Below are 20,622 nucleotides of genomic sequence, written 5' to 3' on the forward strand. Positions count from 1 at the left end.
CAGGCCTATGTATGCATGTGTGTGGGTGGGGGGGGGTGTGAGGTGTCTGGGTCTTTAAAATAGCCATGTTGAATTTAGAAGAACTTGTATTTTTTTCTATCTCTTTTACAGTAACTGGAACCATCTAAAGTTAGTGATTTAAATCGCTTTGTTGAATGGTTCCCAATGTGGCGTAGTTGTCCTGGGGAAGCTAGCACTTCCGAACAATTGCTGCGTAAACGCTTACCTGGGAACTTCCAAAAGGAATTTCCCAGTGCATCTTTGGGGTACACACCACCCCCAGCCCCCGAATCTGACACTGAGGAGTCAGGAAGTCACGGGACATTGTTCATAGCAAGTATCTGCAGATTCAAATGGATCTGCTAAATGATAACTTCAGCTACATGACAATACAATACCTGTCTGATTTTTAAGCTGCTGTGATGGCCCATGTGCTTTTCGAAAAATGTTAGAATTTAGGATTCTTTGAAAGGGGATTTATAATAAAGCACCTGACTTCCAGTAAACGATCATACGATTAGCTTGCCTAGGAGATAAACTATACAATAACAAGGTCAACCAGGAATTAATTATAGGAATGAGTAGATTGTGGGTGTAATTCTATTTCAAGCAGGGTATTTTTTTTAAAGTTTATATAAAGCTTAGACCAAGCTGCAGTGAATGAAACATCTCTTGCAAGAAGGATTCAGCTGAAATCTTGTGTTGACTAACAGTTTAAAATGCTTCTTAATTGAAGAACTGTGATTTGGACTTCTAGCATAGTAAAGCTAAAGAGAGTGTGAGCAACAGCAAGCCCGAGTGGCCAAGTGTGAGAGAGAACACCCAAAAGCGATTTAGATGCCAAATTTGATTGAATTTTTTGAGGAGGTAACTAAGTGTGTTGATGAAGGTAGGGCAGTTGATGTCATATACATGGATTTTAGTAAGGTGTTTGATAAGGGCCCCCATGGTCGGCTTATGATGAAAGTAAGGAGGTGTGGGATAGAGGGAAAGTTGGCCGATTGGATAGGTAACTGGCTATCTGATCGAAGACAGAGGGTGGTGGTGGATGAAAAATTTTCGGACTGGAGGCAGGTTGCTAGTGGAGTGCCACAGGAATCAGTGCTTGGTCCTCTGCTCTTTGTGATTTTTATTAATGACTTAGAGGAGGGGGCTGAAGGGTGGATCAGTAAATTTGCTGATGACACCAAGATTGGTGGAATAGTGGATGAGGTGGAGGGCTGTTGTAGGCTGCAAAGAGACATAGATAGGATGCAAAGCTGGGCTGAAAAATGGCAAATGGAGTTTAACCCTGATAAATGTGAGGTGATTCATTTTGGTAGGACTAATTTAAATGTGGATTACAGGGTCAAAGGTAGGGTTCTGAAGACTGTGGAGGAACAGAGAGATCTTGGGGTCCATATCCACAGATCTCTAAAGGTTGCCACTCAAGTGGATAGAGGCGTGAAGAAGGCCTATAGTGTGTTAGCTTTTATTAACAGGGGGGTTGGAGTTTAAGAGCCGTGGGGTTATGCTGCAACTGTAGACGACCTTGGTGAGACCACATTTGGAATATTGTGTGCAGTTCTGGTCACCTCACTATAAGAAGGATGTGGAAGCGCTGGAAAGAATGCAGAGGAGATTTACCAGGATGCTGCCTGGTTTGGAGGGTAGGTCTTATGAGGAAAGGTTGATGGATCTAGGGCTGTTCTCTCTGGAGCAGAGGAGGCTGAGGGGAGACTTATTAGAGGTTTATAAAATGATGAAGGGGATAGATAGAGTGAACATTCAAAGACTATTTCCTTGGGTGGATGGAGCTATTACAAGGGGGCATAACTATAGGGTTCGTGGTGGGAGATATAGGAAGGACATCAGAGGTAGGTTCTTTACGCAGAGAGTGGTTGGGGTGTGGAATGGACTGCCTGCAGTGATAGAGGAGTCAGACACTTTAGGAACATTTAAGCGGTTATTGGATAGGCACATGGAGCACACCAGGATGATAGGGAGTGGGATAGCTTGATCTTGGTTTCAGATAAAGCTCGGCACAACATCGTGGGCCGAAGGGCCTGTTCTGTGCTGTACTGTTCTATGTTCTATGTTCTGTGCAAGACTCCAAAGTTAAAGATAATAGAAACAGGAGAGTTCTGATCCAAGGTAGCTTTGCTTAAGAAGCTGTATTAAATGGGGACAACTGTGGAGTGAGGAGAGTTGAAGGAAGGTTGGCACAGTGGTTAGCACTGCTGCCTCACAGCGCCAGGGACCCGAGTTCAATTCCTTCCTCGAGTGACTGTCTGTGTGGAGTTTGCACGTTCTCCCCGTGTCAGCATGGGTTTCCCCTAGATGCTCTGGTTTCCTCCCACAGTCCAAAGATGTGCCGGTTAGATGGATTGGCCACGCTAAGTTGCCGCTGACTGGGGGATGAGCAGGGTAAATGCGTGGGGTTACAGGGATATGGCCTGGGTGGGATGCTCTGTCAGAGGGTCAGAGTGGACCTGATGGACTGATATATTCCCCACATTGCAGAAGGAGGCTATGATTCTATGAACAACCTTGCTGGAGTAAGTGGAAGACCAAAGAAATCTCAATCCAGAAGTTGGAAAATGTTCTCCGAAACAGTGGTTAAACTTCCAATTTCTGTTAAATATCTGATTTGAATGATGGGGGTGCGAGACTAATTGGTGTGGCAGGAAATGAGATTTAAGGAGTTTGATTTAAACTATAAATAACTTGAGTTCATTGTGCTTTTAACACCTTTAGCATAACTGACTATTTAAGAAAGAATGTAGTTATTAGGGTTCACATTCTTTGATTTTGGTGTAGGAAAACTCTTTTGTTTTAAGCAATGGATCTGGTGGCTTCATTCTTTGAGTAAATATTGGATTTTCGGATTATTAAAAAAAGTAAACATATTACGAACGGGTCCCTACAAAGGTCATAGCACCAAAGAAGAATAATGTCCCCAACGTCGGTTGTGGGGGGAGGGAGGGGGAAACCCACAGAAATCATGAACCACAACTGTTGAAACACTGAATTCTGCATTGGAAAAATAAATCCAACCACAATTTTTACTTGGTCCTTTTTCAGTTAAAGAAACAGTTAGTATTGTTCATTGTTAAACCAGGTTAAATTGTCGTCAGCAGCATCAGTATAAACAGGAAAGAGTCTTGTCGTCTATACATGCCAATATTGTTGTCCATCGTGAATGTCTCGTTACCCTTAACCAACAGACCTGTTAGTTTGGAAACTTGTAATTTTGTAATTGCAAAGAGCAAAACAAAATACAGCACAGGAACAGGCCCTTTGGCCCTCCAGGCCCGTGCCAATCATGGTGCTCTAAATAAACTGAAAAAAACTTTCTGCCCTTACTCGGTCCGTATCCCTCTATTCCTTCCCACATACCCATTCAGAGGCCTCTTAAATGTTGTTCATGTGCCTGCTTCCACCACCTCCTCTGACAGCACGTTCCAGGCACTCATCACTCTCTGCGTGAAAAACGTCCCTTAAACTTGCCTCCTCTTACCTTGAACCTGTGTCCCCTTGTAATTGACACTTCCACCCTGGGAAAAAGCCTCTGACTATCCATCCTATCTATGCCTCTCATAATTTTGTAGACCTCTATCAGGTCTCCCCTCAGCCTCTGTCTTTCCAGTGAAAACAATCCTAGTTTATTCAACCTCTCCTTACAGTCAATACCCTCGAGACCAGGCAACATCTTGGTGAACCTTCTTTGTACTTTCTCCAAAGCTTCCATGTCCTTCCGGTAGTGTGGCGACCAGAACTGCATGCAATACAATGCGGCCTAACCAAGGTTTTATATAGCTGCAACATGATTTCCCAACTCTTGTACTCAATGCCTCGGCCAATGAAAGCAAGCACACCATATGTCTTCTTAATCACCTTGGCCACCTGTGTTGCCACTTTTAGGGAACTGTGGACCTGCATGCCCAGATCCCTCTGTATGTTAATGTTCCTAACGGTTCTGCCATTTACAGGAAAAATCACACCTAAATTTGATCCTCCAAAATTCACCACCTCGCATCTGTTTGGATTAAACTCCATCGCCATTTCTGTGCCCAAGTCTCCAATCTATCTGTATCCTGTTGCATACTCTGACAATCCTCAGCACTATCAGAAACTCCACAAATCTTAATGTCATCTGCAAATTTACTAATCAGACCATCCACATTTTCCTCCAATCATTTACATATACTACAAACAACAGAGGTTCCAGCACTGATCCCTGCAGAACACCACTAGCTATAGATCTCCATTCTGAAAAACACCCTTCCCACCGCTACTCTCTGTCTTCTATAACCAAGCCAGTTCTGTATCTGTAGGAGGCTAGGGGTGGGATCTTCCAGCCACACTCATCCAAAAACCAGAAAATCCTGCCCGACGTCAACAGACCTTTGAATGATTCCTGACCCGCTTGCTATGATTCCCGTGGAGGGCGGGATGGGAAGATTCCCCCTTTGCAGAATATATTTTGTCCAACTCCATACATGAATATGCATTCTAGGCAACAATGATAATACATTTTAATTCTGAAACTAGGCCCTCCAGAAGAAACTTGTGGGTGAAAAGTGGGAGTTGCGCAATGCTAGTAATCGATACAGGATGTATCAGATTTCCCTCAAAATGCCACAGAGTACAGTAACATAAGATATTCTTCCTGTGCTCTTCCACTTTTGTATCATCAGTAGAAAGCAACTCAGATGTGCAGGGCTGGTTACAGGCACACAACATGTGCAACGGGCCTTGCAAGTGTCCCATGAAAGGAAGGGTAAAGTTCAGTTGACAGTTCTGTAGAACAAATTATAGTGGTGGAAAATAAATTGTCCTTGGCAAAATTGTTACTGCATTGTATTTCCCACTGCTCCTGCATGGTGGAGGAAGGGCTTTGAATAAAATAAAGTTGTATCATCCTTGAAAAAAGTGCAGGAATGTGAGCATTGTATTCACAATATTTATAAAGCACTCGAGTGTCACTGTCATTCCAGATAACAATCTGATTCTTTATGTATGCTCCAGTCACAGAATGAAAACAGTGACCTTCTTGTTCAGCAACACCGTCGCTTGTCCTTAACATACAGTTATTCACTGTTCGTATTTGGGAGGCTTTGATATACAACAATGCATTGAATGGGTAACACAAGCTCAAACTGCCAACTCTTTAAATTCACAACAGTATCTAAAATTAGGGAAAGTGAGTGGCTGCTCAATAACCAGGAAACAATTCATCTATCTCATTCACTTAAATAAAAGGAAAATACTACAGATAAGGGAAATATGAAATAAAACAGAAAATGCTGGATAAACTCTACAGGTCTGGCAGCATCTGTGGAGAGAGTAACATAGTTAACGATTCGAGTCCATATCACCCTTCTACAGACAGTTCTACAAAAGGTTCACATGGACTCAGAACATTAAGGAGGACATTTGGCCCATCGAGCCTGCACTGACAACAATCCCACCCATGCCCTATCCCCATAACCCCACATGTTTACCCTGCTAATCCCCCTGACCAATGACCAATCAACCTAACCCGCAAATCTTTGGACTGTGGGAGTAAACCAGAGCACCCAGAGGAAATTCACGCAAACACGTGCAAACTCCACACAGACAGCGACCCAAGCCTGGAATCAAACCCGGGTCGCTGGTTGCTGTGAGGCATGGGCAGCAGTGCTAACCGCTGTGCCACCATGCCACCCACATGCGACACCATACCATTCACACTCTACCGCCGCCACCAGCGAGGAGGGCTCAGTCAAATCTCCGTTCATGGCAGCGGGATCGGAGAATCCCACCGGCGTGAACAGCCAGAAAATCCCTCCACTAACTCGGTTTCTCTCTCCACAGATGCTGCCAGACCTGCTGAGTTTATCCAGCATTCCCTGTTTTAATTCCATTCACTTTCCTGGTTAGAGAAACAAAACATTTCTACTGAGTGAGGAAGTTCAACAGACATTTAAAATAACAGTGAGATGGCAAGAGAGAGTTAAGAATGCAGAGCTCCCACAATAGCAAAATTACAATAAGGTCTTGTCACTCAGTAAGATCACAACTCCGCAACACTTACCTCTTGTTCTCTCTGAAATATAACAACTCGACCCCCCTTGTCCCCCGTCGCCAGTAATTCTCCAGTGTGGTTGAACTCTACAGTGGAAATTATATCAGCTGAAAGAGAAAGATGGAAACAAAGATAAAGTTTAAGATAAAACTAAGCTAGGAATGTAAGAGTCGCAGAGCTTTACAGCACAGGAAGAGGCCCTTCAGCCCATCGTGTCTGCACCAGAGTAGGTAAATTCACTCATTTTGCCCGACCAGTGAGGAACTGCCTTTGAAGTGTAAGCAGCTCACAGAATACCCCTATAGGTTCATGAAAAACAGTAACCTCTCCAGTCAGGAATACTTGGGTCAGTCACTTCTGGATTTTGGAATTCCCTGGATTATAGAATGATGCTATAGTGCCTAATTACAAGTGTGTGAACTGGAAAATACAATAAATATAAGCATAAAACAGTGATAAAACATTATGAAGCAGTAGTAAGAATTGTTTTACTTATCTAAATACCGTAGCTTCTATGTTTTTTTCTCTCAATGTACTGTATTAAGATGATGCCGTGAGTTGCTTGGGTCTGTTTAAAAAGCTCTGGACAACTGCTTTTTCCAAACAATAGATTACTGCATGAGAGGTCACAATGTTGTTACAAAGGAACTTAAAACAGGGCTATTTCTTTTTTGATATTGTTACAATTATGAGCCTTAAAAGATTATTATATTTTGGGACTGTAAATTTGCGTGTAAATGACAGGGTCTTATGCTGACAGTAAACCTAGGCGGTATGATGGGTAGAGATCAAAGGACTGCTTACATTGTTTGGCTGAGCAGAAGGTGCAAGATATCTATGCTTGGAGACAATGGCTAGAAGACTTTTAATTTACAGTGGATAGGCTCGGAATCCCCCAAAGCTGCAGAAATGTGGCAAAAGTACTGGGTTGTAAACAATTACTTCTAAGATGAAAAATGGTTTGGGGATCAAGCAGAGATAATTTCTACCAAGATAAAAGGATAATGTGTTTCACACTGACATGCAGAAGAGGACAAAGGAAGCCATTTTTTTGAGATCAGGCTACAGGCTTCCCTACAAATCAATGAATATCTCAGATAGACAGCAGGCTTGGGCGGTCAGCAAAAGGAAGAAGCCGCTTTGTTTTGCAATTACCAGGAGATTCACCCTGGCATGTCCAAGGGGGAAGAAGAATCTTTAGATTCTAATTTACAGTGCTGGCTGAAAAATCAAACATTACTACATGGCAAAATGGGGCAACAAAAGCCAGTTTGAAGCTGGTACCAATTGTAGGCTGTTTGCGAAGAGGACTGTAATTCCAGGGAGGGCGCAGTGAATGATAGGTTTACAAGGGGAATGTCACTTTTGGTAGTTTAAAGTACACATTGCCTACAAAAAGAAAACAATGTTTAGTGAATAGTGTTTTTCAGTCATTTGTTCCAGTAAAGCTTTTTAACATGAAATCTTCTGTTATTCTTTCACCTAATAACTGTAAGTTTCTATCACTGTTTCCAAGTTATCGGTTTCCATGGACATTGTAACAAATTAAGGATATTCTGTTGAAACAAGAACATAACACTTGATGCAAGGGCAATTAGAATCCAGAGAGGTAGTTCATCCCTAAATTGCAGTTTATAAGATTGGCAGAAAAGGTGGTAAGCCTGAGGATTGGGATCAATCCTCACAAAGATGTACCGGTTAGGTGGATTGGCCATGGTAAATTGCCTTAGTGTCAGGAGGATTAGCAGGATAAATACATGGGATTACAGGGGTAGGCCTGGGTGGGGCTGTTGTTGGTGCAATGTTGATGGGCCAAAGAGTCTCCTTCTTCACTGTAGGGTTCTATGATTCAATGAATTTAGAATCCAGCAAAGGAGGACCAAGAAATGGATGAAAAATGAGAATATGAATTGCAAGCTAGCGAGAAACGTAAACAGACTGTAAAAAAGTATTTCGGTATGTGAAAAGGAAAAGATCAGGTAGGAGAAATGTGGGTCCATACCAGGCAAAGGCAGGAGAATTTATAAATGGAAAATAGGGAAATGGCAGTGAAACTAAATGATTAAAACATCATGGGATGCCTGCATCTCTGGCTGGCTCATCCTAAATTATCCTCGAACTGAGTGGCTTGCAAAGCCATTTCAAACTCAACCACATTGCTGTGGATTTGGAGTCACATGTCAGCCGGACCAGGTAACGATGGCAGATTTCCCTCCCTAAAGGACATTAGTGAACCAGATGGATTTTTATGACAATCAACAATGGCTTCATGGATTTTTATCGCATTCCAATTTCAACTTCAACATTTGCTGGGTGGGATTTGACCCAGGAGCTCAAAGCTTTACCCTGGATCACTGGACCAGTGACAATACCACTATGCCACCATCTCCTTATTTTGCATCTGTCTTCACGGAGAAAGACAAAGAAAGTCTCTCAGAAATACTAGGGAACCAGGAGGCTTGTGAAAATGAGGAACCAGAAAGAATTAGTATTAATAAAGAGGTAGTACTCAAAAAAATTAATTGTATTGAAGGTTGAAAAATCTCCTGGACCTGATGAGCAACGTCCCAGAGTGGTGAAGGAGGTGGCGATAGAGATAGTGGGGGCGATTCTCCCAGCCCACTGTGCTGCTCTAGCAGCGCAACAGGCCAGGAGACATCAGCAGAGGCTGTTTTGCTGGCTTCCAGGTGGGTGCCATGGCATACACGCGTCTCCGGGGCCAAGATTTGCAACGTCGCGTGAAGCCGATTTGAAAATTATAATCCTCATTTGAATATTAGCGGGCCCGGGACTGACATCTCTGGGCCTGCTGGCCTTTCCAGCGCCCCCCCGCCAGAAGTGGTTCACTCCAGTGGGGTTTAATACTGCTCCCCACGAATGAGGAACAGGCAGCCCGACTCCGCTGGTGGAGGCCATGGAGGCCCTCCCAGGAGGTCGCGGGCAAGGAGTGTGCCTCCTGGGCAGTGCCATCCTGGCAGTGCCCACGTGGCCCCCTTGCACTGCCCAAGGAGCAAATTGGCAATGCCCAAGGGGCATCTGGGCACTGGCCACCAGGCTTCATGATGTGGAGAAGCCTGTTTTGTGGGGGTGGCCACCAGACTTCATGCAGAGCCAAGGGCAGTGGGATCAGAGGGGGCGATCGGTGGGGGAGAGGTCCTGCTGCCACTCTGCACAGGGATCGCGTGCTGAAGATGGACGGTGATCAGGGCTGACAATCGGGGTGAGGGGTTGTCAGGGCTGCTGGGGGGCAGGGTGCATTGTGGGGGCAAAAGGGGGAGATGATCGTGGTCCATCTAGGTACCAATGACATAGGTAGAACAGAAAAAAGGTTCTGCTAAGGGAGCATGAACAGCTAGGAGCCAAATTAAAAAGCAAAACCAAAAAGGTAATAATCTCTGGATTACTACCTGAGCCACGAGCTAATTGGCACGGGGGGGGGTTCAGTTGTATGGAGAATTAGAAAATCAAAGTTAAAAGAGAGGGTAGAAGTGCAGGTTAATGGAGCTGGGGGCTCAGGAGAGGTTAGTAAAGTTTCCAGATCACATAATAGAAGACAGTACAGAAGGTGGCAGGAATCTAATCTCAGGCAGAGCAAAAAAGGTGACAAGTATGAGATGGGAGGTGGTCAATGCAGGACTGAGGGTGTTGTACCTAAATGCACGCAGTATACGGAACAAGGTAAATGAGCTTGTTGCGCACATTGAAATTGGCCGGTACAATGTTGTGGGCATCTCAGAGACATGGCTGTAAGGGGATCAGGGCTGGGATCTAAATATCCAAGGATATGTGTCCTATCGGAAGGACAGGCAGATGGGCAAAGGGGGTGGGGTTGCATTGTTAGTAAGGAATGAAGTTAAATCAATAGAAAGAAGTGATATAGGATCAGAAGGCATAGAATCTCTGTGGGTAGAGTTGAGGAATCACAAGGGTAAAAAGACCCTGATGGGAGTTATGTACAGGCTCCCTAGCAATAGTCAGGATCTGGGGCAGAAAATAAATCAGGCGATAGAAAAGGCAATATTACAATAATCATTGGGGACTTCAATATGCAGGTGGACTGAGAAAATCAGGTAGGTACTGGATCCCAAGAAAAGGAATTTGTGGAATGTTTAAGAGATTTTTTTGGAGCAGCTTGTGACAGAGCCTACTAGGGAACAGGCAATTCTGGATTTGGTGATGTGTAATGAGGCAGACTTGATTAGGGAACTTAAGGTAAAGGAACCCTTAGGGAGCAGTGACCACAAAATGATAGAATTTACCCTGCACTTTGAGATGGAGAAGCTGGAATCAGATGCAATGGTATTACAATTAAATAAAGGTAACTACAAAGACATGAGGGAGGAACTGGCCAGAGTTGATTGGAAAGGGAGCCGAGCAGGGAAGACTGTGGAACAGCAATGGCAGGAGTTTTTGGAGGTTATTCGGGAGGCACAACAGAAATTCATCCCAAGGAGGAGGAAACATGCTAAGGGGAGGACGAGGCATCCATGGATGACAAGGGAAGTCAAGGACAGCATAAAAGCAAAAGAAGAAGTATACAAAGTGGCGAGGATTAGTGGGAAGCCAGAGGATTGGGAAGCCTTTAAAAGCGAGCAGAGGACAACTAAAAAAGCAAAAAGTGGGGAGAAGATGAAATACGAGTGTAAACTAACTAGTAATATAAAAGAAGATAGGAAGAGTTATTTTCAATATATAAAAGTTAAGAGAGGCAAAAAATAGACATTGGACCACTGAAAAATGAGGCTGGAGAAGTAATAATAGAAAACAAAGCAATGGCAGAGGAACTGAATGATTACCTTGCATCAGTCTTCACAGTGGAAGATACCAGTGAGATGCCAGAGCTCCAGGAGAGTCAGGGGGCACATCACTAAGGAGAAGGTCCTGGGGAAACTGAAAGATCTGAAGGTGGATAAATCATCTGGACTGGATGGACTACACCCCAAGGTTCTAAAAGAGATAGCTGAGGAAATTGTGGAGGCATTGGTGGTGATTTTTCAGGAATCACTGGAGGCAAGGAGGTTACCAGAGGACTGGAAAGTAGCGAATGTAACACCGCTGTTTAAGAAGGGGAGGGAGGCAGCAGATGGGAAATTATAGACCGGTTAGTCTGACTTCGTTCATTGGCAAGATTTTAGAGTCCATTATTAAAGGTGAGATCGCAGAGTACTTGGAGGTGCATAATAAAGTAGGACCGAGTCAGCATGGCTTTGTTAAGGGGAGGTCATATCTGACAAATCTGTTAGAGTTCTTTGAGGAGGTAACAAGAAAGTTAGATAAAGGAGAACCAGCGGACATGATTTATTTAGATTTCCAGAAAGCGTTTGACAAGGTGCCGCATAGGAGACTGTTAAATAAGTTAAGAGTCCATGGTGTTAAGGGTAAGATCCTGGCATGGATAGAGGATTGGCTGACTGGCAGAAGACAGAGAGTGGGGATAAAGGGGTCTTTTTCAGGATGGCAGCCGGTGACTAGTGGTGTGCCTCAGGGGTCAGTGCTGGGACCACAACTTTTCACAATATACATCAACGATTTGGAGGAAGGAACTGAAGGCACTGTTGCTAATTTGCAGATGATACAAACATATGGAGAGGGACAGGTAGTATTGAGGAAGCAGGGGGGCTGCAGAAGGACTTGGACAGGATCGGAGAGTGGGCAAAGAAGTGGCAGGTGGAATACAATGTGGAAAAGGGTGAGGTTATTCACTTTGGAAGGAGGAATGGAGGCATAGACTAATTTCTAAATGGGAAAATGCTTAGGAAGTCAGAAACACAAAGGGACTTGGGAGTCATTGTTCAAGATTCTCTTATGGTTAATGCGCAGGTTCAGTCGGCAGTTAGGAAGGCAAATGCAATGTTAGCATTCATGTCGAGAGGGCTAGAATACAAGAGCAGGGATGTACTTCTGAGGCTGCATAAGGCTCTGGTGAGATCCCATTTGGAATTTTGTGAGCAGTTTTGGGCCCCATATCTAAGGAAGGATGTGCTGGCCTTGGAAAGGCTCCAAAGGTGATTCACAAGAATGATCCCTGGAATGAAGAGCTTGGTGTATGAGGAACGGTTGAGGACTCTGGGTCTGTATTCGTTGGAGTTTAGAAGGATGAGGGGGATTTTATTGAAACTTGCAGGATACTGCAAGGCCTGGACAGAGTGAACATGGAGAGGTTGTTTCCACTAGTAGGAAAAACTAGAACCAGAGGGCCCAACCTCAGGCTAAAGGGACGATCCTTTAAAACAGAGATGAGGAAGAATTTCTTCAGCCAGAGATGGGTGAATTTATGGAACTCTTTGCTGCAGAAGGCTGTGGAGGCCAGGTCATTGAGCGTCTTTAAGACAGAGATAGATAGGTTCTTGATTAATAAGGGGATCAGGGGTTATAGGGAAAAGGCAGGAGAATGGGGATGAGAAAAATATCAGCCACGATTGAATAGTGGAGCAGACTCGATGGGCCGAGTGGCCTAATTCTGCTCCTATGTCTTCTGGTGGGGGAATGGGATGGCCAGCAATCAGGGGAATAGGGCTGGTCAGCGATTGGGAGGCTGGCAGTGCGGGACTACTGCGCATGTGCCTATCTCGGCACTGACAGATTGCGCATGCGCAGTGGCCCACTCAGCACTATGCCTCCGGCCTCTCCCACCCCTTGGTTCTCAGAGTGAATCTCACTAGGGCACTCTGCAATGCTCAGAGTGTTGAAGATTCATTCTGAAAATCCGGCGAACAAAATCGGCGAGAGTTACTCCCATTTTCACGCGAATTGGAGACTTGGATTTTTTTTTGGGTGAATCCTGGCCCTCATCTATCCTCAGCTTCTGGAAAGGGCCTACAGATTGGAAATTAGGAAATATCACCTCAGGGAGGGAGGGAGAAAATGGAGAACTGCAGACTGTTACTTTGACATCAGTAGTAGGGAAAATGTTAAAACCTAATCTAAAGGATATACGAGACACTTGGAAAATAATAATATAATTGGGCAAATTCAACATGGATTTATGAATGGGAAATCAGGTGTTGGAGCTTTTTTGGGAATGTTCCCTGCAGTGTAGATAAAGGAGAAGCAGTGGATTTGGTGCATTTGGATTTTCAGCAGGCTTTTGATAAGGTTCCCCACTGAAGGTTAGTAAACAAAATTAGATCAGATTGGGATTGAGGGATAATGTGGATTCAGAATCGGTTACCAGACAGAAAACAGGGTAGGAATAAATAGATTCTCAGGATGGCAGACTGGTAATATTAGGGTACCACAAAGACCAGTGGTGGGGCCAAAACTGTCCACGATCTATATCAATCTGTATCAAATGTAATATTTCCAAATTTGCTGAATTGATACAGAACTAGTTGGGAATGTAAATTGTGAGGAGCTTGTAAGGAGGCTTCAAAGGGGCTTGGACAGGCTAAGTGAAGGGGCAGGAACATGGCAGATGGAATACAAGGTGAATAAGTGTGAAGTTATCCACTCCGGTAGGAAAAACAGAAAGGCAGAATATTTCTTAAATGAGGAGAGGTTGGGAAGTGTTGATGTCCAAAGGGAACTAGGTATCCTTGTGCATGAGTCACTAAAAGCTAGCATGCAGGTACAGCAAGCAACTGGGAAGGCAAATGGTATGTTGGCCTTCATCGCAATGGGAGTTGAGTACAGGAGTTGAGTATGTTCAAGGCTGAGATTGATAGATTTCTACATTATAAAAACATAAAGGATAGAAGGATAACGCAGGAAAATGGTGTTGAAGTAGATCCGCGACAAGCTCATTGAATGGTGAAACGGACTCAAGGACTTAATTGTTTATTCCTGCTTCTATTTCTCATGTTCTTATTTCTTGCTGGAATTGTATAGAGCCTTAGTGATCTCTCACCTTGAATATTATTCACAGTTTTGGTCTCCTTATCGAAGAATCAATATATTTGCCATTGAGCGAGTGCAACAGACATTCACTAGACTAATCCTCAGGACAGTAGGATTGTCTTGTGAGGAAAGGTTCAGGTAACTGAGCCTGTATTCTTTAGAAGAGTGTTTTTCAAACTTTTTTTCCGGTGACCCACTTTTACCAAATGAAATACGATCTTTCCACTTTGTACTAAAAGTACATTAAACATAAGGAGGTCTGTTTCAGATCCAATTTCCAATATATTTTGGCCCAGTGTCTGCGTGGGTTTCCTCCGGGTGCTCCGGTTTCCTCCCACAGTCCAAAGATGTGCTGGTTAGGTGGATTAGCCATGCTAAATTTCCTCTTCGTGTCCCAAGATTTTTTTTTAATCATTCGTGGGACAATAGCATCGCTGGCTGGCCAACATTTATTGCCCATCCCTAGTTGCCCTTGGAGGGCAGTTAAGAGTCAACCACATTGCTGTGGCTCTGGAGTCACATGTAGGGCAGACCAGGAGAGGACGACAGATTTTCTTCCCTAAAGGACATTAGTGAACCAGATGGATTTTTCTGACAATTGTCAAATGATTTCCTGGTCACCAGTAGATGTGTTGGTTAGGCGAATTAGCGGGGTAAATATGTGGGGTTATGGGGATAGGGCAGAGGGTGGGCCTGGGTAAGATGTTGTGTCAGATAGTCGGCGCAGACTCAATGGGCTGAATGGCCTCCTCCTACATTGTATGATTCTATATCCCAGCGCAAAGGAAATTGACGTCAGTATTTTGCAAACTCCCCTTGTCAACAAATACATTCAAAATAAATGTCCAAAATCAGACAATACACTCATTTACTGTGCATCCGCCTTCCACAGAAAATTGACTGTCGTTTATTTGTGACACTGTTCTCATTTTATGATGCACCTTTGGAATGCAGATCTCACCAGATCAACGTGCTGCTTTTAAGATATAGGAGCAGAATTAGGCCATTCGGCCCATCGAGTCTGCTCCGCCATTCAATCATGGCTGATATGATTTCATCCTCATTCTCCTGTCTTCTCCCTGTAACCTGTGATCCCCTTATTGATCAAGAACCTATCTATCTCTGACTTAAAGACATTCAAAGACCTGGCCTCCACAGCCCTCTGTGGCAATGAGTTCCACAGATTCACCACCCTCCGGCTGAAGAAATTCCTCCTCATCTCAGTTTTAAAGGAGCGTCCCTTCACTCTGAGGTTGTTCCCTCAAGTTCTAATCTATCCCACTCGTGGAAACATCCTCTCCACGTCCACTCTATCTGGGCATCTCAGTATCCTGTAAGTTTCAATTAGATTCCACCCCCATCCTTCCAAACTCCATTGAGTATAGGCCCAGACTCCTCAACCACTCCTCGTATGACAAACCCTTCATTCCTGGGATCATTCTTGTGATCTTCCTCTGGACCCCCTCCAAGACCAGCACACCCTTCCTTAGGTATGGGTCCCAAAACTGCTCACAATATTTCAAATGGGGTCTGACCCCGGGCCTTATACAGCCTCAGAAGTACATTCCTGCTCTTGTATTCTAGCCCTCTAGAAATGAACACTAACATTGAATTTGCCTTCCTAACTGCCAACTGAACCTGCATGTTAACATTAAGAGAGTCCTGAACCTGGACTCCCAAGTCCCTTTGTGCTTCAGATTTCCGAAGTCTTTCCCCATTTAGAAAATACTCTACCCCTCTATTCTTCCTCCCAAAGTGCATAACCTCTCACTTTCCCACACTGTATTCCATCTGCCACTTCTTTGCCCACTCTCCTAACCTGTCCAAGTTCTTCTGCAGTCTCCCCACTTCCTCAACACTACCTGTCCCTCCACATATTTTTGTATCATCCGTAATTTTAAACAAAGTCTCAATGGTTTTCCTGTTTCCTGGATCTCATCTCATTTTGAAATTGATTCAACAGCAAAATGTTTCTACGCGCACAGGGGAAAAATAATGAGTTGGATTGTGCGGTAAGGTAATGACGATACTTGTCAAACTCGGAAGTTATAGTCTGACTTCACAGCAGTAAATTCAAGCCTTGGGCAGAGTCTACTGAGCAGGAGAGCTGCAATACTGCCGCTACAGTCACAATCTGAACAGGATTTGCTGTACATTTAAACATACACCTCTCTCCGAATTCTTACCTTTCCCTTTCGGAAATTTTGAATTTATTAGTGTCACAAGTAGGGTTACATTAACACTGCAATGAAGTTACTGTGAAAATCCGCTAGTCGCCACACTCCGGCACCTGTTCAGGCACACTGAGGGAGAATTTAGCATGGCCAATGCACCTAACCAGCACATCCTTTTTTGGACTAAGGCAGGAAACCGAAGGAAACACACACTGACACGGGGAGAACGTGCAGACTCCGCACAGACAGTGAACCAAGCCGGGGATCGAACCCCGGTCCCTGGCGCTGTGAGGCAGCAGTGCTAACCACTGTGCTACCATGCCGTAACCTGAATTATACGAGGTAATACTAAGCTTTTCCTCCACATCAAAAGTCCTCATGCTGGCTGTGTCATTGTCTGAGTGATTCTCATTGTCATACCGCCTTCTACAAAATGCGATAAACAGAACATTCCACATTTTTATTTAAACAGGATCAGAGAGCATCCCGCAATTTTTGAACAGGATCAGTTGATAGGGCAGCGAGAATTTATCTGATGAGCCATTTTCAACATCCCACGACCCGCCTGCGGGTCGTAACCCCCATTTTGAAAAGAGCTGTTGTAGAGATTCAAAGAATGGGAATTGAAACTTAAAGAATTCTTGCAGGGTTTGACAGGGTAGATGCAGGAAGGGTGTTTCCCCTGGCTGGTGAGCTTAGAAACAGAAGACACAGTCTCAGAATAAGTGACAGGCCAGTTAAGACTGAGATAAGGATGAGTTTCTTCACTCGGACGGTGATGAATTTGGAATTCTCTGCCTCAGAGGATTGAGCATTTGCAAGACGGAAATTGATAGATTTCTGGATACTAATGGCATCACGGGATATGGGGATAGCACGGGAAAATGGTGTTGAGATAGATGATCAGCCACATCTAATTGAATGGCAGAGCAGGTTCGATGGGCTGAATGGCCGACTTGTGTGCCTTCTGCAGCCTGGACCCTAAACTCTGGAACCCTGGACAATGCCACTGTGATGAATGGGATGTGGGCCGTACATCCCAAAGACTGGCCGATCATATCACTCACCAAGTCCCTTCTGCTGTTCACAATGGCAAGTTACAGATCGCAACCAACCAAGCTTGCAAAACTCAAAACATCATCATGTCCAACACTGATTCTGCAATTGGACAACATTTGCTAAATAATCCTCAGAGTTAAGAATTATGACGACAACTAATTTAAGATTGTCAATCAGGCTCACAGTGTGTGGCACATTTGTATATAGTGTAAACTACATATATTAATACGCATGGTCCTACCCTTTGCAGACAAAAATAACTTGTGCACACATTGTGCCTGTTTCGGTTTAGCAAAATAAGCAATTGCCATTCGCTGGTTCATTCCTCAGGACAATGCCTTGACCAGAGTCATGTTGCCTGGTTTAAATTTCAAACAACACTTGGCAGTTAACTGTCAGTCACCATTAACTGATGCACTCTCCATAGTAATGCTCGTACCAGAGTCCACTTGCCAACCAATCAGCATTCTCTTCTCATACAGTGTAAATTTATTGTTTCCCTTGCATTGGTATTCTTACAAACTGTCCTGATGAGTGGAAGACCAAAAGCTTTGGTAAAAATGTATTTTCTTCAGCAATATTTGTGTTATCATCCATAAAAGCTGCTATATAAATACAAGTTGTTGGTGTCGGCGGCTTCTCGGAAACACTTTAGTGTGAATTTCATAACATAAGGCCTTACAAGGTATCCAATGGCATGTTATAATCACATCCTGGGGCAATTATTTATTTTATTAGTGTCACAAGTAGGCTTACATTAACACTGCAATGAAGTTGCTGTGAAAATCCCCTAGTCGCCATACTCCGGCATCTGTTCGTGTACACGGAGGGAGAATTTAGCATGGCCAACGCACCTAACCAGCACATCTTTCAGTGTGCAGGAAACCGGAGCATCCAGAGGAAACCCACGCAGACACAGGGAGAACGTGCAGACTCCACACAGACAGTGGCCCAAGCCAGGAATTGAACCCGGGTACCTTGCGCTGTGAGGCAGCAGTGCTAACCATTGTGCCACCGTGCTGCCCATAAGCACAGCTAAAACTTCCAAATCCCACTGTTTTAACAGCATTATAAGATGGTTACTCCAGCTGACATGAAAACTGTGTCAGACATTTAGGGTGGAATCTTACCACCCTCACAGTTGCTCTGGTAGGCTGGGGGTGGGGGGTGTTTGGGAGAAGAGTAACCTTTGAAAAATGACCTGCTGGGTGGGCTACCAGATGCATTCCGATCTTTGGTCGATCTTGCCAGAGGCAGCTGGGCAACGGAAGCAGCTAACCTCCCGACAGAAGCAAGTAGCAAGCTAGTGCCAATTAGCTGGCCACTGGGGCCAACTAATTGTGATTTTCAGCCCATCACTTCAGAACTAACCTAATGACGTTACTAAGCCCTAGATGAGGAATTTGATTATACTATTATACAGAACATGCCGGTATTGGAAATGTTCAATTCCAACCCGATCTTTAAAAGATTGATGAGTTGAGAACTGTTGCTGTGCTCAGTGTGTTGGAACACGAGCGTGTGGCATTATGAAAAGGGAAGGATCACTATTAACCTCCTTATGGCCATCTCAACCAATACAACAGCTGATATGTGTTCCTCAGCTACAGCGAATGACCAGAAATAGAGAGAAAATTAGGGAGGAAAGAGTTGAGCGACAGCTCAGCTTTTGTGTCCATTCTCTGACTGATTATATGCAATGTGCACCCTCTCATTATTAGCTTGCTTCTTGACAAAGCGTGACTGTGCCAGGCTTCTGACTGGAGCTGCCACCAGGAGTGCGGAAAATATGAAGGAGTTACTGTCAAAAGACAGCTGCAGAAGCTCTTTCAGTCCATTTCTAATTTGGGAGATTACCAAGTAAAATTAGAGGCAGTTCCTATACCGAAGGGGATTTTTATTCACTCACACTGTCCCCTGAATAAATTATTAAAAGATACAAATCACTTTTCAGCAACAAAAAAAAGAGTATGGCATTCCTTTAGCATTTCAACTGCTAATACTGTTCTTACAAGTGCTCGCTGATTCATTTAATCAACTCACATTTTTGGTGCATCACATGTGTTACGTCAGTCAGTTCTATCAGCATCCAGCACGTTCACTATACAAAGAATTGCCTCAAAGCTGATGAGAAGCCATTAAGATCCATACTTGCGTTATCATTAAACAACTAGATGAGTGGCTTTGCTGATTGAGAAAGGAGGGGGACTTGGGCACAATGTGATTCATTGAAGGAGAGCCTGAACATGTTACACTAATTAGAAATAATATACATTTGTTTAACAACTCATAAACTTCAATTATCGCAGTCAGCAGTGAGCAGCAATCAAACACTGAAATGACATACAATCCACAGAAATACCATTTGCTGGGCAGGATTCAAAAGAAAAATGGGGAGGCAATTTAATTAGAAAGTACATAATGAGTGCGCTTTCCGAGACAATTAGAAAAGCTTCAAAAGGACAATTAAAGCAAGTTAAGAGAAATATGCTATAAGCTCATAGCCATCAGCCAGGTCTATGAAAGCCCTGCACCAACAGTGGCACAGTGGTTAGCACTGCTGCCTCACAGCACCAGGGACCTGGGCTCGATTCCAGCCTTGGGTGACTGTCTTTGTGGAGTTTGTGCATTCTCTCTGAGTCTGCGTGGGTTTCCTCCGGGTGCTCCAGTTTCCTCCCACACGCCAAAGATGTGCAGGTTAGGTGGATTAGCCATGCTAAATTGCCCCTTAGTGTCCAAAGATGTGTAAAATAGGAAGATTAGCCATGGTACAGGTTTGGGGGGGGGGGGGGGGGGGGGGGGGCCTTTGGCATATTTGAACAAGAGCAAGGACATCTCCTGCTGTTCTAGCCAACACTGCTCCCTCAACCACCACAGGTAATAATTAATACGGTCACAAAAATATGCTTTATGCCAAATAATGATTTTTAATCCACTGCTTGGTAAACGGAACTGAATTGGAGCCTTTTTAAAACCCAAACTAAACATGTGTCTTGAACTCGCAACAAAGATGGCTACCCAATTTCCATCACTGCAGTCTCCCATATGGGGACGTGGTGGCCTGGTGATTTGCCATTGAACCAGTAATCCAAGAACCAGGGTAATCTTCTTGGGACTGAGGTTTGGATCACAACAAGACGGATGGTGGAATTTGAACTCAATATAAAAAGAAATCTGGAATTAAAAGTTAAATGAAAGCATTGTCGATTGTCGTAAAAACCCATCTGGTTCACTAACGTCCTTTAGGGAAGGAAATCTGGCCTACATCTGATGTCAGACCCACAGCACAGCAATGTAGTTGACTCTTAAATGCCCTCTGAAATGTAGGGCATTTAGGGATGGGCAATAAATGCTGGTCCAGTCAATGATGCCCACATCTAAATTTTTAAACAATTGCAAACCACGGAGATGGCGAGACTTTGGGCAAAATCTTCTGGTTCTTCATGCTAGCGGGATCTTCTGGTCCCGCCGAGAGTGCATTCCTGCCACGGGTTTCCTGGTGAC

General features: G+C 44.1%; 1 protein-coding gene across 7 annotated transcripts in view; it reads right to left on the bottom strand.

Annotated features, from left to right (window-relative positions):
• The window catches only part of LOC144492104 (serine/threonine-protein phosphatase 2A 55 kDa regulatory subunit B gamma isoform), a 348,625-nt gene that overhangs the window by 106,304 nt on the left and 221,699 nt on the right, over nucleotides 1–20,622 (bottom strand). For all 7 annotated transcript variants that reach the window (XM_078210211.1, XM_078210209.1, XM_078210213.1 and 4 more), the window contains one exon: nucleotides 6,059–6,156. In XM_078210211.1, the coding sequence (XP_078066337.1) occupies nucleotides 6,059–6,156 (98 nt within the window). The remainder of the gene's footprint in view (nucleotides 1–6,058; nucleotides 6,157–20,622) is intronic.

The sequence above is a fragment of the Mustelus asterias genome, chromosome 1 (genome assembly GCF_964213995.1).
Source record: "Mustelus asterias chromosome 1, sMusAst1.hap1.1, whole genome shotgun sequence".
In the NCBI taxonomy this organism is placed as follows: domain Eukaryota; kingdom Metazoa; phylum Chordata; class Chondrichthyes; order Carcharhiniformes; family Triakidae; genus Mustelus; species Mustelus asterias.